At 41.4% G+C, this 14,640-nt stretch overlaps 1 protein-coding gene across 5 annotated transcripts in view; it reads left to right on the forward strand.

Annotated features, from left to right (window-relative positions):
• Window positions 1-14,640, forward strand: part of USP48 (ubiquitin specific peptidase 48) — an 87,446-nt gene that overhangs the window by 49,130 nt on the left and 23,676 nt on the right. For all 5 annotated transcript variants that reach the window (XM_077775635.1, XM_077775634.1, XM_077775633.1 and 2 more), the window contains 8 exons: window positions 3,216-3,413; window positions 4,941-5,055; window positions 5,976-6,106; window positions 7,255-7,326; window positions 13,092-13,216; window positions 13,377-13,499; window positions 13,776-13,837; window positions 14,430-14,540. In XM_077775635.1, coding sequence (XP_077631761.1) covers window positions 3,216-3,413; window positions 4,941-5,055; window positions 5,976-6,106; window positions 7,255-7,326; window positions 13,092-13,216; window positions 13,377-13,499; window positions 13,776-13,837; window positions 14,430-14,540 — 937 coding nt within the window. The remainder of the gene's footprint in view (window positions 1-3,215; window positions 3,414-4,940; window positions 5,056-5,975; window positions 6,107-7,254; window positions 7,327-13,091; window positions 13,217-13,376; window positions 13,500-13,775; window positions 13,838-14,429; window positions 14,541-14,640) is intronic.

A 14,640-nucleotide genomic window follows, 5' to 3' on the forward strand; every position in this document is an offset into this window, starting at 1 on the left:
ATCCCTAAATTTATGCAAAGAGTTGAGACCTAGAAATCTGTTTTTTGAACTGTTTTCTTAGTTTCCTGCATTCCCTGGACAAGAGAAAGGGACTTAACTGCATCTAACGTAAAATGCAGTTTTGAACCACTCTCTGAAAAACGACATTGTCCAAAGATGTGATGTGTCTGGTTAGCACATACTTGTGCATCGCCTCGCTGCTCTCAGCCTAGAAGAAACTGTTCTTGTGTTCTTAGAATATCTCGCTGTTACTAATACTTTTACCAGTTAGGAGCTTTTCCCCTCCCATTTGCAGTAAACATACAGAGTAGAAAATCTGTGTCGTGTTAAGTGTTGAAAAGTCCAAAAACAGATGACCGTGGTTTGTGCTGCCAATCCAAGTCCTTGCGAGGTGTTTTCTAACTCATACCCGTCTTTGTGAACATTTATATAAAAGGAGAGTCTCTCGTTCTAAAATATGTGTCTCATTAGGATCACAAACACTTTGGCCCTTTTTTGTGAAATTTAAATAAACTATCTCTAAATAATGGTAAATCATCTCTAGGTGAAGTGTTGCAAATATTTTTGATGCCACAGTCTTTGTAGACTTTTATAATTCCCATAACTTTAACCAAAATGTGCGTTTCCCTTTGGGTAATACTGTAACAAGCTTTCCTGTTCGCTGAAGTGGTGATACACCATACGGTTCAGTATTTCCCCCTCACTGATGAGAGTGCGCGTCCCTCCCTGGTGCTTGATTACTCATGCCTTGGGGAGACAGTCCTGTGGTGGCTGCTGGGCCACAAATCAGGGAGGACCTGCCATGAGTCTTTCTCTAGGACAGAAACGTCAGTGGTTTAAAAACTTCCCAGAAGCAGATCTGCCTTAACTCTTGAGATGTGAACTCGTCCCTGATTCTCTGGGACACTCTTGGCAGAGATTAATACAACTCCTTATAGTAATGGAGATTGACAATGGAAAGAGAGACTGCGCTGTGAGAACCTCAGTCCCTCTTCACTCCATGGCTCCTACAGCACGCTAAAACTCGCGCCCTGAGTCTAGAAGAGCAGTACAATTAATAAGGGAATCCCATCAGAACCCAGAGCCGCTCTCTGCTCTCTTCCTTCCTCCTCTTACTATAAAATCAGATGTGATTTTTCTGATCTTCATGTCTTAGTTTTAATTCATTTGTAACTGCTCAAAACCAAAACGATAACCTTCACTTGGAAGTTTTCCGGTGGGTTCTAGTAGGGGATAGGAAAACAGTCTCACACAGACCGCCTGTGAGCCACAATGTTATCATGGGTCCGGGTTACAGCCACCCTGGGCTTTCAATTCCAGCAGACGGCCCTCAGCATGGAGTGCTTTGTGTACTTCCTGGACTCCTTTTCTTGTGAGAGTCAGGATCCTTACGGCTTCTGTTTCCCGTTAGCAGTAGTGGGTATTGTCTGCTCTTCCCTCCCCAGCACTGGGGAAATGAGAACACCTGGTGAATAGTTGTTGAATATTACTCTGTGTCACACAGTTCAGTTTCCCCTCCTTTGATGGCCTTCAGATTAATAAAAATTTTAAGCTATGTGATTGTATTTGAGAAAAGATTAGATATGCTAAGACTTTCATTTTGCTTTCTTGGACAGAGATCATTTGTCTTTGCATTCTTAAGATAACCGGCGTACTCTGTCCCTGGCAGATTAAATTCGATAGATGCCAAATAAAATTGGAGGTATTTTGAATTTAATTAGCCGTTACCATTATATATTGTAGAGTGCCACAGTCATGTTACCTATACTGAATCTTACGGTCTCCTCTTTATATATTGTGTGAATGTATGATTAACTTTTCTATATCTCTTTTCTTCCAAAAAGCTCAAAATGCTTCACATATCTTATCTTTTACATTCAACAACATCCCTGTGAGGTAGGTAGAAGGCAGGTATTATTACCTTCATTTTACAAATAAAAGACCTGAAGCATAGAGAGTTTAAGTGACTTGCTCAAGTTCAGTTTCTTGGTGGCAGAACTTGGATTAGACCTTGGTCTCAACTTGGCAGTCATGAGCTCTTTCTCTGCAGCTGCATTAGGGCTGACCGATCCCTCAGAAGGCTCTCAGTTGACGATGTGTATAGTCTTAGAACAAATACGGGAGTGGTCATGCTGAATTTTGTTTTTGTAAAAATGGAAGTGTTTTCACACTGAACTTAAAATGGAAAGTAGTTTTCTAGACTTGTCACTAACTCTAAGAGAAGTACACAGTTGGTCAAAACGGGCTTTGCATTGAATTGTCTATCCCTCAGATCTCATCAGAAGTAGTACATAATACAATTACGTAAATTCAATCTCTGTATGTTTTCTTCTATGTTTTATGCTGGGACTCACTGGAGATCTTTGTAAGTAATCAAAGCTGGCCCTTTGTCTTTAATTTTGACTTTTAGGGAACTCTGGGACTCTGTTTTCCCAAATGAAAACTCCTTTTGAGGTGGTTTGGTTTTGTCTAAATTTTTGCAACATCAGAGTTGATATCAATTCAAATCTAGTAATTCATACTGAAATTTGTAGAAAATAGCTTACTTTCTTGATATACATTATATAACAAATAGCTCCTGATATGGATTGGGTGGGCAAATCAAATACGTTTTAATTGACACCAGTATCCTTGGATGAAGAAAAAAGTTCAGTGGTAAAAACTGGCTTATAAAAGTGTGGTTACAGCTGATGAGGTTAACTTGTTAAAAAAAATTTTTTTTTGAGGTTATTTTCTAACTTCGAACTCAGCCTTTTTATTTTCATTTCCAGATGTATTTCACATATTTGTGAAAAGTGTTTATGACAATCATTTATGAAATGAACATGGTAGGGAATGAGGTTATACGATTTACAAGCCGATGTGCGGAGCGCGGCTTATAGGCAACAATCATGGGTGTCCTGTCAGAGCTCTGCTGTGCTATCAAGCAAGACACTTCTCTCTGTGGATGCCTCTTTTGTAGAATGTGGTTAATAATACCAGCCTCTCTCATAGGGAACCGTGCAATCTCCTATTGTGCACAGCTCCTTGACCTAGAAGAGGGTTAGTTAAATGGAGTTTTACGTCCTACTCCTCAAAGCATTTTCCCTGAATAATGATTCTTCTGATTCTGCTAACTTTGGACAGAGTTTGTATTGTATTTTGAGGAAAATGAATATCCCTTAGTTAAAAAGCTGTAAAAATACATAGATGCTTTCTTTTGCTTTCTTCCTCAGAGCCCTATGAATTTGTCTCTCTCGAGTGGCTACAGAAATGGTTGGATGAATCGACACCCACCAAGCCTATCGATAATCACGCTTGCCTGTGTTCCCATGACAAGCTTCATCCTGATAAGATATCAATTATGAAAAGAATATCTGAATATGCGGCTGACATCTTCTATAGTAGATATGGAGGAGGACCAAGACTAACTGGTAATTCGAGGTGTTTTCTCTGCCGAAAAAGTAATCCATTAAGTCCTCATCTGTGGTCTCTAATCATCTGACCCAAACTGTGACAGCCAGACTGGATGTTCCTTATACTTTGCAGAAAGGGTTTCCTAATCAGAGAAGTTATACAGCATTAGACCTCATAAGTTTATTTTATTTTTATGGTTTATTTATGTTTGAGAGAGACCAAGTGCACAAACAGGGGAGGGGCAGAGAGAGAGAATCTCAAGTAGGCTTCCTGCTGGCAGCACAGAGCCTGACAAAGGGCTCGAACTCACAAACCGTGAGATCATGACTTGAGCCAAGACCAAGAGTTGGACACTTAACCAACGGAGCCACTCAGGTGCTCCTAGACCTCGCATATTTATAATGCTAGAAAAGAACCTGACACTTTTCTTTGAGTTTTGATGGTGGATTTTGCCCACTCAAAGACAGAATTTCCCTTTTGAAGAAACCATGTGATAGTATTGTATTAGTTTGTACAGTACTCTTCAAAGTACTTGAACCTTGGTCTGGTGGTTTGCACAACTTCTACTTTCACTTTTGTAAATTGTTCACTTAGCTTATGAATAGAAGCTGTTTGATGCTACCTTGGATGTATAACCACATAGTATCCGTAGTCTGTTTGCTTCTGATCCGTCTCTCCTCAAAACACTTTCCTTTCTAAAGAGAAACTGGCAACACAAGGCCAAAATTGTGTGACCACCCTCCCCCTTTCTCCTGAATTAAATGCTGTTTTCTGATTGTGTACAACTTACTGCATAAAAACGCATTTAACTGCAAGATTCAGACCTCTTGTACACATCTGGAGTTTTGCTTTCCCAGTTTTTTGTTTCACAATCGGTGAACTAAACAGTGATTAGATCTCCCAGAGAATCACAGTTCAGGTGTCTCTGGGTGGCTCACTTGAACCCCACTTTGGGCTCTGCACTGAGAGTGCAGGGCTTGCTTGGGTCTCTCTCTCTCTCTCTCTCTCTCTCTCTCTCTCTCTCTGCCCCTCTCCACCCCCTTCAAAGTAAATAAACTAAAAACAAAACAAAAAAAAGAAATCACATTTCATATGATTCCTACAGCTGTGAGTTTGGGGCCTTGGTGGTGCTTTTCCCTTTAGTGTTCTGTGCTTTGAAGTGTTCCAATATTTCATACCCCCATGAAGCTGTCATTTAACATTACATTTATAGTTGTCAGATATATTGACGCTCCTCTGCGCCCCTCAGCCTTAGAGCCCCCATTATTTAACTACAGTCTTGTAAAATATGCATCCAAGTCTTGAAAGTAGTAGATGGCTTAGGTAGTTGTAGCGTAAGATAACATTTCATCTCTCGTTGTTCTTTATGTATAGAACAATATTGATGTTTTGAAAACTCTATCACCTAAGTGATGTAGGATATATACTAATTTGCTCTGCTGTCAAAACATGTGACTTTGGTTTAGAAATCTGTCTTCTGTGAAGTACTGACACCTAACAGGAACTTAATATGTGAGTGAACCATTTCCTTTCATTCCCTCTAGTGAAAGCCCTGTGTAAGGAGTGTGTGGTAGAACGCTGTCGTGTGTTACGTCTGAAGAATCAACTAAATGAAGATTATAAAACTGTTAATAATCTGCTCAAAGCAACAGTGAAGGGGTATGTTACACAGTGCATGGTGTTCATGACAAACTGAAAGAGCTGTAAGAAGTAATAACGAAATGGCTTCTCAGAGACAACAGCAGTTAGGATTTTTCAAAGAAAGAGTGATGCAGTGGTTGACGGCCAGATTAAATCTCGCAGTGATTGCCGCTGTGGCAAAGATGAAGAAAGCCGGGTCACACGGCCTTTGTGACTGTACACCCTCTGTTAGAAAAGTAGAAGCAGAGGTGTGGATCTGCCGTCTGACCAAACCAAGCGGTGTGCTGGTGTGTATTCGGGGGTGGAATTATCAGGACTCCTGGCAGGCCTGGGGTCTCCCCCTTTAGAGAACATGATGTGAATTAACACATGGTCCCCCTTGGAGCACCCTTGTCAGATACCCAGGGTACTTGGAGTATGTTGAGCACCACTCCACAGAGTATCCTGCACCCAGAAACCAGCAAAGTCAGGTGGCATTTAGAATGGCCCTTACTATGTCTGGGTTTAATTTAAGGTGTATGTTTTCCAAATAAAGATTATTCAGTATTTTTTTTATTATTCTGTAAACGGTCCTTAAATGTGTGTTTGTATGTAGAGGTGGATGTGTGTGAGCACCTGCAGGTGTCCCTGAAGGCACAGCTCTCTGTAGTTGTGAACACTAGTCACGTGAAAGAGAATAGCCAGCGGAGTTGTGTTGGGCGTGAAAGTAACTGAGGAAGCCAGGCAGGGTTGGGGATGGAACCAGAATCCGGAATCTGTGCTATTCCGTAGTGAAGAGGAGAAATGGCCAGAACGCAGGAGTGGGCTAAAAATCGTGTGGACAACAACAGATTTTGAATGTTAGTAATTCATTCTAGTTGTGGCCTTTGCAAGTAAAGAAAGGGCTGGAGGCGTCAGAAGTACTGCTTGCATGATGTTACCTGGTCTTTGTTCCACAGCAGCGACGGATTTTGGGTGGGGAAGTCTTCCTTGCGCAGCTGGCGCCAGCTGGCTCTCGAACAGTTAGATGAGCAAGATGGGGACGTCGACCAAAGCAACGGGAAGATGAACGGCAACACCTTAAATAAAGGTAATGTTATAAACTGTTGTGTCGGTGGTCGTCATAAACTATACCACAGCATACCCGCATATGTCTGCCATGTACTGACACGTATTGGCAAATTTCTCCAGAAAGTATATTGGGGGCTTGGTTTTCGGTGCTTTTGTCAGCATAGAGTATACCATTCCCATCAGTTTTTAACTAGTCTGATAGACGAAAAATGATCTAGCAGTGTCAAGGCTGTGCCTTTCAAAATTACCATTGAGATTAACCATGGGTATTTATTTGAGAAGTTCATTGTGTTTGTGTATGTGACAGCGTGAGGTGACAGTTACCTGGTCAGTGTCCTTTCTTTTTCATTTGTTACTGACTTGAGAGAGAAATCGCATACACGTACTCAACTGGGGGAGGGGGGCAGACAGGGAGACAGAATCCCACGTAGGCTGCATGCTTGATCACCCGACCCTGGGACCTAGATGCTTGAGCAGCTGAACCAAGCAGGTGCCCCTCCACTTGAGCTTTTTAATGATTAGTAAATATTCTTTACGTATAATCCTGAGTGTATTAAAAATGTGTACTTAACATAAACTAAAGCCCCTACATAGCTATTCTAATCTCCTTATGCTTAAGACTTATTTTATTTGATTGTGTTCCTGGTATGCACACAAGTATAAATTCATGGCGACACAGTGCAGACACATAGGAAAAGCAGATATTGGAAGAGAAATGTTAACAGGAAAAGCGTAGTTCTTTTTGACATTAAAGGTTAAGTCCTTATTTCTCATTAGCCTTTTCTAGGTTTTTTTGTTCAACCCTTAAAAGAATAGGTAGGTGAAAATAACATGACATGTAGATGATTAACTTGGTCTAAGATCCTGTATTCTGAATAGCTTGACTAGAATTAATGGAAGGAGATGTAAAGTATTTTCCAATTAGAAAAAAAAGAACATTTTCTTGCATAATCTAAATCTTTAAAAAGTAAAACTGTCATTCAGATATTTTTCTTTCCTTTTAAGGGAAAGAAACATAACGCTTCCTAGCATAACCATATACGAATCGCTTGGGTCTGATTTTTAGAATGTTTTAAGTTTTCTTTGTTCATAATTGTGCACAGTGGCACTGCTTCTTTGACCTTCAGATATAACAGCTAGAATGATTATTATGTTTCTTTTGATTAGATGAATCAAAAGAAGAAAGGAAAGAAGAGGAGGAGGAATTAAATTTTAATGAAGACATTCTGTGCCCACATGGTAAGCCAGAAGCTGACCTCTCTCTTTTTTTTTTTTTTTTTGTTTTATTTTTGAGAGCGAGTGTGAGCAGGGGAGGGTCAGAGAGAGGGGGAAACATAGGATCTGAAGCAGCACAGAGCCCGACGTGGGGCTTGAATTCATGAACCACAAGATCGTTCCCTGAGCCGGCTGGCCAAGCCACCCGGGCCCCCCAGAAGCTTACGTCTTGTGTTGTTAGTCTGACTGTAGTGTATCATGGATACTTTGTTAAGTGTTTGCCCTGGGTTCCGAGGGAGCAGGCCCTGGCATGGCTGCCCCGGTGGACTAGCTGGCCTTTTCTAATCTGCTTGATTTTTGATGTTTCTGTTCTTCTGTCCTTTTTCCCAGTTAACTTTTTACGGCCTGCTTTCATGCCAGTGCCTCTCCCCTATCGTCTTTCCTTGCAAAAATTGTTTTAAAAAAATGCAAAATAGGATTTTGCCATATTTAGAAAAGAACGTCTGTCCCTTGTCAAATTGAAGGACCTTCTGAGTTTGAAGGCAAGAATCTCCATTATACCCCATGACTGGGAGTCTTTGACTTGAATACTTTCAGAACAAAATTCACATACTGCTTAGGAAGGCTATGTCTGGTTTCGTATCTTAGGTATCCATTGCCTGGCTACTGTGTCCGATGTTCTCTTAATAATTTCCAAGTTTTTATCAATCCTGCGTATTTGAATATATATTTCTTACTTGGTCTTAGTGAGCGCTCACTTCTAATAAGTAACTTTTTGCAGGGACTCATTTCATGTGCCACATAGTTTCCCCATCTGTTAGCTTTCTGAACATCAAAGAGGCATACACTTCTCAGACCCACTTACTGCATAAGTCCGCTACCTCCCCTCTCATTTCTAACTGTATCTATTTTTTTTTTTTTTTTTTTTTTTACTGTTTTAATTTATTTATTGAGATGCAGAGAGAGACAGAGCCCAAGCTCAAGCTGGGGAGGGACAGAGAGAGAGAAGGAGACCCAGATTCTGAAGCAGGCTCCAGGCTCTGAGCTGTGAGCAATGAGCTGATACAGGGCTTGAACTCATGAACTGTGAGATCATGACCCGAGATGAAGTTAGCTGCTTAACTAACTGAGCCACCAGGAACCCCCTAACCATATCCAGTTCTTATTTCATTAGTTCATTGCGAACTGGTGCATGATAATCTCATACTTACCCTCATGCACCCTAGTGCTTTTGTATCAAGACCCTTGAGGACAGTCATGACAGTACTTGTCGCAAGAGTGGTACCTGACATGCTGATCTTGCTGACTGTGACCACACGGTGCTTTATCTTCCTAGCTGAGTGGCTGAGCTCACTCATTTACGGGCCATATGACCCGGAGAGGGTATCGTCATGGGATGTGGATCCGGGTGTTTACGGGCTATGGGTTGCAAACCTGTCTATCTTTCCTGTCACCTCACCCACCCTGCCTCCCATCTTGCTCCCCCTTACACTGGGAAACGCACATGTGGAGTAGACATGCCCTCTGGAGCGCTTGACGGCCCGAGTAGAAAAAGGTAAGGTGAATAGCCAAGAGTAGATCAGTTCTTCTCCTCCTGCTTTGATATCAGGTTTTGTTTTTTTTGTTTTGTTTTTTTTTAAACCATCGGAGCTTGGGTGTGGACAGTGGGGTAATTGCCTCCCCTCTGAGAGTTGAGGATTCTGTGGCACAATGCTACTTTCCTGCTTAGTGGTGCCTAGCTGCTGGAAAATGTGTCAGAAGTAGGATGTCATCTTAATCCTTAGCTCACCGACTTTTGCTCTGTCTTCCCACCTCTTGTCTCATCTTGTCATGTCAGTATTACAGGTTTGACAGAAAGTATGGCAAGCCTGAATGTGATTTCAGGACTTGGGCTGCACTCTTGAGCAGAAGTTGAGCACAAGAGCTGGGGTGGTTTTTTTTTTAGATCTTCAGCTTGATCTCAACTCAGTGGTGTTTTGTTTCTGTACATTATCTTGTATTTTATCGTTTATTTAAAGCTTATTTATTTTGAGAGAGAGAGCATGAGCTGGGGAGGGGCAGAGACAAAGAGAGAATCCCAGGCAGTCTCCACCAGTGCAGAGCCTGACGCAGGGCCCAAACCCATAAACTGTGAGAACATGAGCTGAGCTGAAACTAAGAGTCACACACTTAACTAACAGCCACCCAGGTGCTCCCCATTTTTTAAAGTAAGCTCTACACTCAGTGTGGGACCTTGAACCCACAGCCCTGTGATCAAGAGTGAAATGCTGCACTGACTGAACCAGCCAGGCATCCCTGTTTTACCTAATACTTCAAAAGGATGGTTCTCAACGATTGTTTTTGTGGACCTCGCTTGTCAGTGCACCGTGTCCGTTGATGCCAGGGTGTGCAGGGGTGGTGTGTATACCTTCCTTAGAAACCCACTTCACTCAAAAAAAAAAAAGAAACCCACTTCACTCATTAGGTTTATAATAAAACTTCCTGAACTGTGGTGGTGGTAAGATGATAGTGGACATTTATCGAATGTGTACCATGTGCCCAGGACTTTTTGTAAGTGTATAGGTATTAAGTCCTTTAATCTCTATAACTGACCTGAGAGGTCAGTATTACTGTCATACCTGTCATACTGATGCATAAGTAAACTGAGGCACAGAGAGGTGAGGGTCACCTGCTCAAGGTCACCATACTAGAAGGGTAGTTGTGCACAGCCAGGAAGGGATTGCTCTCTCAGTGTACTGCGTGTCCAAAGCCAGTCTTTATAGGTGTGTTTTTCCATCCATTTCTGGTAGCTTGTAAGGTGTTTGTCCCCACTGTTGTGACATCTCACCCCGGCCTGTCTTGGCGTGGGCCCCACATCGTGGACTATGCAAGATGCTCTCTGGATGCCGGGTGTGCGGCAGAGGCTGACAGTGACGCGCTTCGCACTTAGGATGCTGTGGCCGGGCCGTTGTGCTGCGAGTTCTCCGTGTTGGTGTCTGTTCTCAGATTTCCCCATCAACATTTTCCATTTTCATGCTCGGGCAGAGCTGACTGGGCCAGCACTGCTCTGGGTTGTAAGAGAGAAGCGTGCTGGGGAGTCTCTGCCTTCCATGTGAAGCGTTTACTTGTCCCACCTCAGCTCACGGCCGCAGTCATCTGCACTTTCTGTCCCCAGTGCAGGGGCCCGCCCGCTGCTCACTGCATGTTCAGGGAGGCCTGCGGTCTTCTGCGGGTAGAGGGGCTCTATCTGGAGGGCAGAGAGGAAGGGAGCTGAGAATTTTAACTGCCTCCTAAACAACAGAGACTTTTGGTCTGTTCTGCAGTTTTGTAATGTCATCCGTACCTCTGTGTACTTCTAGTTACTGGGTCAGTGGGGGCCGTTCTGTACTTCCTCACCTTTGCCACTTTAAAATTAATTTTTCTTCCATCTCATCCATTTGCTCTTAAGCTTCAAACATTTTTGTTGGCATTTCTCCTTCTATGTTCTCTTTATCACCGTGATTTTACAAATTTTAAAAAAATGCCCTTTGCTCTGGTTTAATGATATCTGAGGAGGCACCGAAAGTACAATTATAAATGTCATTTTTATCTGGAAGTCCTTATTTTGAATTTGCATATCTGTATAGTAAAATCCTGATGTGTTTATAAAGCCCCGTGTCTATTTAATACATGAGAGATTTATGTGAATTAATCACCAGATTATACTCCATTAGGAGATTGTTACCATAGAGTTCAGTATTTATTGCAGATATTTTCTGTGTATGAAGTGTTCATTTCCATTTAATTTTATATTCGTTTAACTGGATAACCTTCCTGTAACTTAAACCTTTTTTATTATACAGATTGCTTAGCAGGTGGACAGCTTTTTGTTTTATTTTTATAAGTTCTTCAGATGTTCTATACCCCGAAGTTATTATAGTTTGAACTAGATTTTGGGGGTGAGGATATTTATGCACAATGTGTAAACTCACTGTTTCCTGCTAGATTTCTGTGTTCATCAGAAGAACCTTTGGGGATTAGGCCATCCAGGTGTATTTGGTGAATTTAATCTGTCATGACTGGTTTGGTCCTGTATTGGGAGATCTTGGTCAAGAATGAATATAGTTGATAGACTTTCTTTCACATTTTGGAAGCTTACTTATTGCAGGATATAAGTCTAAAAAAAGTTGTCTATGACCTCATAATAATTCCTATCCAGCTATATTACATCATGGCAGTTTTTTAAATGATTTGTAACTAAGTATAGAAACATAAGGAAGACGGGGGACCAGTTAAACTGCAGCAAAATGAATGATTTCAAATACTCTTCTGACTTCTAAATAAATTTAGGTTGTTCTTTATACCCATCCAGCATTAAACTAAGTCATTAAGTAAAAATAGCCCCTTATTAAAACAAGGGCAACACATCCATGGTTACATGAAATGCTATTAAAGTGTCTCTGTGTTTGTATTATTGTTTACTTGATTCACTACTTTTCTGAACCACACTGTGCTATATCATGTACATATATACATACTGCATGTTTCCTCTTTGGTCCTTTTTTGGAAAAAAGGAAAGAAACCACTTTAAAACTATAACTGCCTTGGGGTTTTTTCTAAATCAGTTGTGGAATTCTACCGTAATATTTTTTATGGCTGCATCATGTTTCATCAAAAAAGAGGCACTTTGTTAACATCTGATAAACCAATTAACCTTAAAATTTCCTGTTGTGTCTGAGGACAGACACGTTGGGGTGGATCTTAGAGCCTCAGGAAATTTAATAGCCTACTCAGAAAGTGAATTTTTGCATTGTGACCTATTTTCTCTGGTAATTTTTTTTTTAATACAAAGTAACCCTTTCTTGAGAGTATTCAAAGCTCAGTAAGCGGTGTAAGGTAAGAATATGCTTTTTGAGGTGTTAGAAATTGTGGGGTTTGGATGGGACAGACCTGGGGTATATCCCAGCTTCATTATAAACAACCTACAGTGACTATACCAATTTTTCTGATTCTCAGTTTATTATGTAGAATATGTAAAGCAAAAAACAATAATACAGTATTTAGAAAGGCCACTGACTTTATTACTCTTCATTATGGGGGTAGAAACAATTGTATCATTTTCAAAACGTAAAGGTGTTTTTGGGTAATGACTACATTTAAAAACATAAACGCAGCTTACTAAAGTGTCAGCTGAGAGCAGCCAAATAATACAAATTGGAACCACAGTGGCATTCAAGTGACTCCGTCTGTTAATTCAGCTCAGGTCATGAACTTGAGGGTCATGGGTTCAAGCCCTGTGTCGGGCTCTGGGCTGACAGTGGAAAGCCTATTTGGGATTCACTCTCTCCCTGTCCCTCTTCCCCTCCCTCTCACTTGCCCTCTCTAAAACATTAAAAAGAAAAGAAAAGAAAAAACATGTAGGCAAGTGTGGCATTTGAGTCTAGGTGGAGGTGCATTCCTCCTGAATAACCCCTGCCTCGTCACAGGGGCACCACGATCCCCGCAGCCCCTTTTACTGCTTTCTTCACTGGCAGGAAGATAGGAAGTGCATGGCCGACTCTCGTCTATGTGATTTTACCCCCTGATTTTTCAACCACAGACCCAGACTAAGCACATACAGGAAAGGCTACCACCTTTAGAGTTAAATGACCTTAAAGAGGAAATCTACAGATTTTTGAAATGAGGGAAAGAGGGAGCAAGTTACAGAAAACACAAGAGAGTACATACAAACTTTCCTGCAGTTGATGCAATAGGAGGTAGACTTTTGACGGGTATATATTGACCTTTTAAAGCTGTTTTCCCCAAAATATTTTTGTTTGTTTTAAACTCAGGGGAGCTATGCATATCTGAAAATGAAAGACGGCTTGTTTCTAAAGAGGCTTGGAGCAAACTGCAGCAGTACTTTCCGAAGGCTCCTGAGTTTCCAAGTTACAGAGAATGCTGCTCACAGTGCAAGGTACCGAAGGTTGTTGCTGGCATCTGTGGGGATTGCGGGCCGCCTCCCTGGACTCACTTCTCAGAACTGACATTGTACTTGGGATGGGGGAGGGAGGAGGCAAGTCCTGCGCTGCCAGCAGGAGGGGGTTGATTGCTTTTTGCTTCATTCTCTTTTTCAGATTTTAGAAAGGGAAGGGGAAGAAAATGAAGCCTTACATAAGATGATTGCAAATGAGCAAAAGACTTCTCTTCCGAATTTGTTCCAGGACAAGAACAGACCATGTCTCAGCAACTGGCCAGAGGTATGATGGTCATCTATTCAAGGGATAGAATTCTTACCTTTTTAAGGCTCTTGACGAATTCTCAGTGAACTGTTTCAGAACAACCCAGATTCTCATAGTTACGTAGTCTAATCAGTGGGTTTATTCTAGCTTACGGTTCCTTGGCAGAGGACTGTATTTACATCTTATTTGTAAAACTTGAAGAAGGAGAAACACAGTATATGGAAAAAAGCATTTTGCCTAAAGGATTTCGGTTAGCACTGAGCTAACAGGCACTTGTGTGTGCGTCTGTTCCAGGGTACGGAGGTCCTGTACATCGTGTCACAGTTCTTTGTAGAGGAATGGCGGAAATTTGTCAGGTAGAACCCAACATTTTTTATTGCGTTTTGTTGTTGTTTATTTTAATATTAAGAATTACGGATTCCAGGAGCACCTGGGTGGCTCAAGTCAGTTAAAGCATCCGACTTCAGCTTAAGTCATGATCTCACAGTTCGTGGGTTCAAGCCCTGTGTCGCGCTCTGTGCTGACAGCTCAGAACCTGCTTCAGATCGTGACCCCCTCCCTCCCTGCCCACACTCTATCTTTTAAAAATAAATGTCAAAATCCCAATGACATTAAAAAAAATTGCGGATTCTAGGGGCACCCGGCTGGCTCAGTTGGTAGAGCGTGTGACTCTTCGAGCAGTGAGTTGAAGCCCCATGTTGGGCGTAGAGCCTTCTTAAAATGAAAATAATAAATAAAAATTAAAATAAAAAAGTTACGGATTCTGATCATGGTATCATTGATGGTCACTTTTTTTTTTAACATATTAAAAGCTTTCTTTTAAATTTAAGAAAACATTTATTTAGCAAGTATCCTTTTAAATGTGTGCCTGACTTAAAAATAATTACTTTAAAAATCTGAAGTCATTGCCGTAGTGAAGTGTTGGCCCTCCTTGTCTCGTTTGAATAGAAAACCCACAAGATGTAGTCCCGTGTCTTCAGTTGGAAACAGTGCTCTTCTGTGCCCCCACGGGGGACTCATGTTTACATTTGCTTCCATGACCAAAGAAGATTCTAAACTGTGAGTTTCTTCTCTTGTGATTTTTCTAATGACTAATGAAGTATATTTAGGTAATTTTTCCTCTGACATAAGCAGTCTGTTTGAAGAATCTAGGCCTTTC

The sequence above is a fragment of the Crocuta crocuta genome, unplaced genomic scaffold (genome assembly GCF_008692635.1).
Source record: "Crocuta crocuta isolate KB4526 unplaced genomic scaffold, BGI_CrCroc_1.0 scaffold127, whole genome shotgun sequence".
NCBI lineage: Eukaryota > Metazoa > Chordata > Mammalia > Carnivora > Hyaenidae > Crocuta > Crocuta crocuta.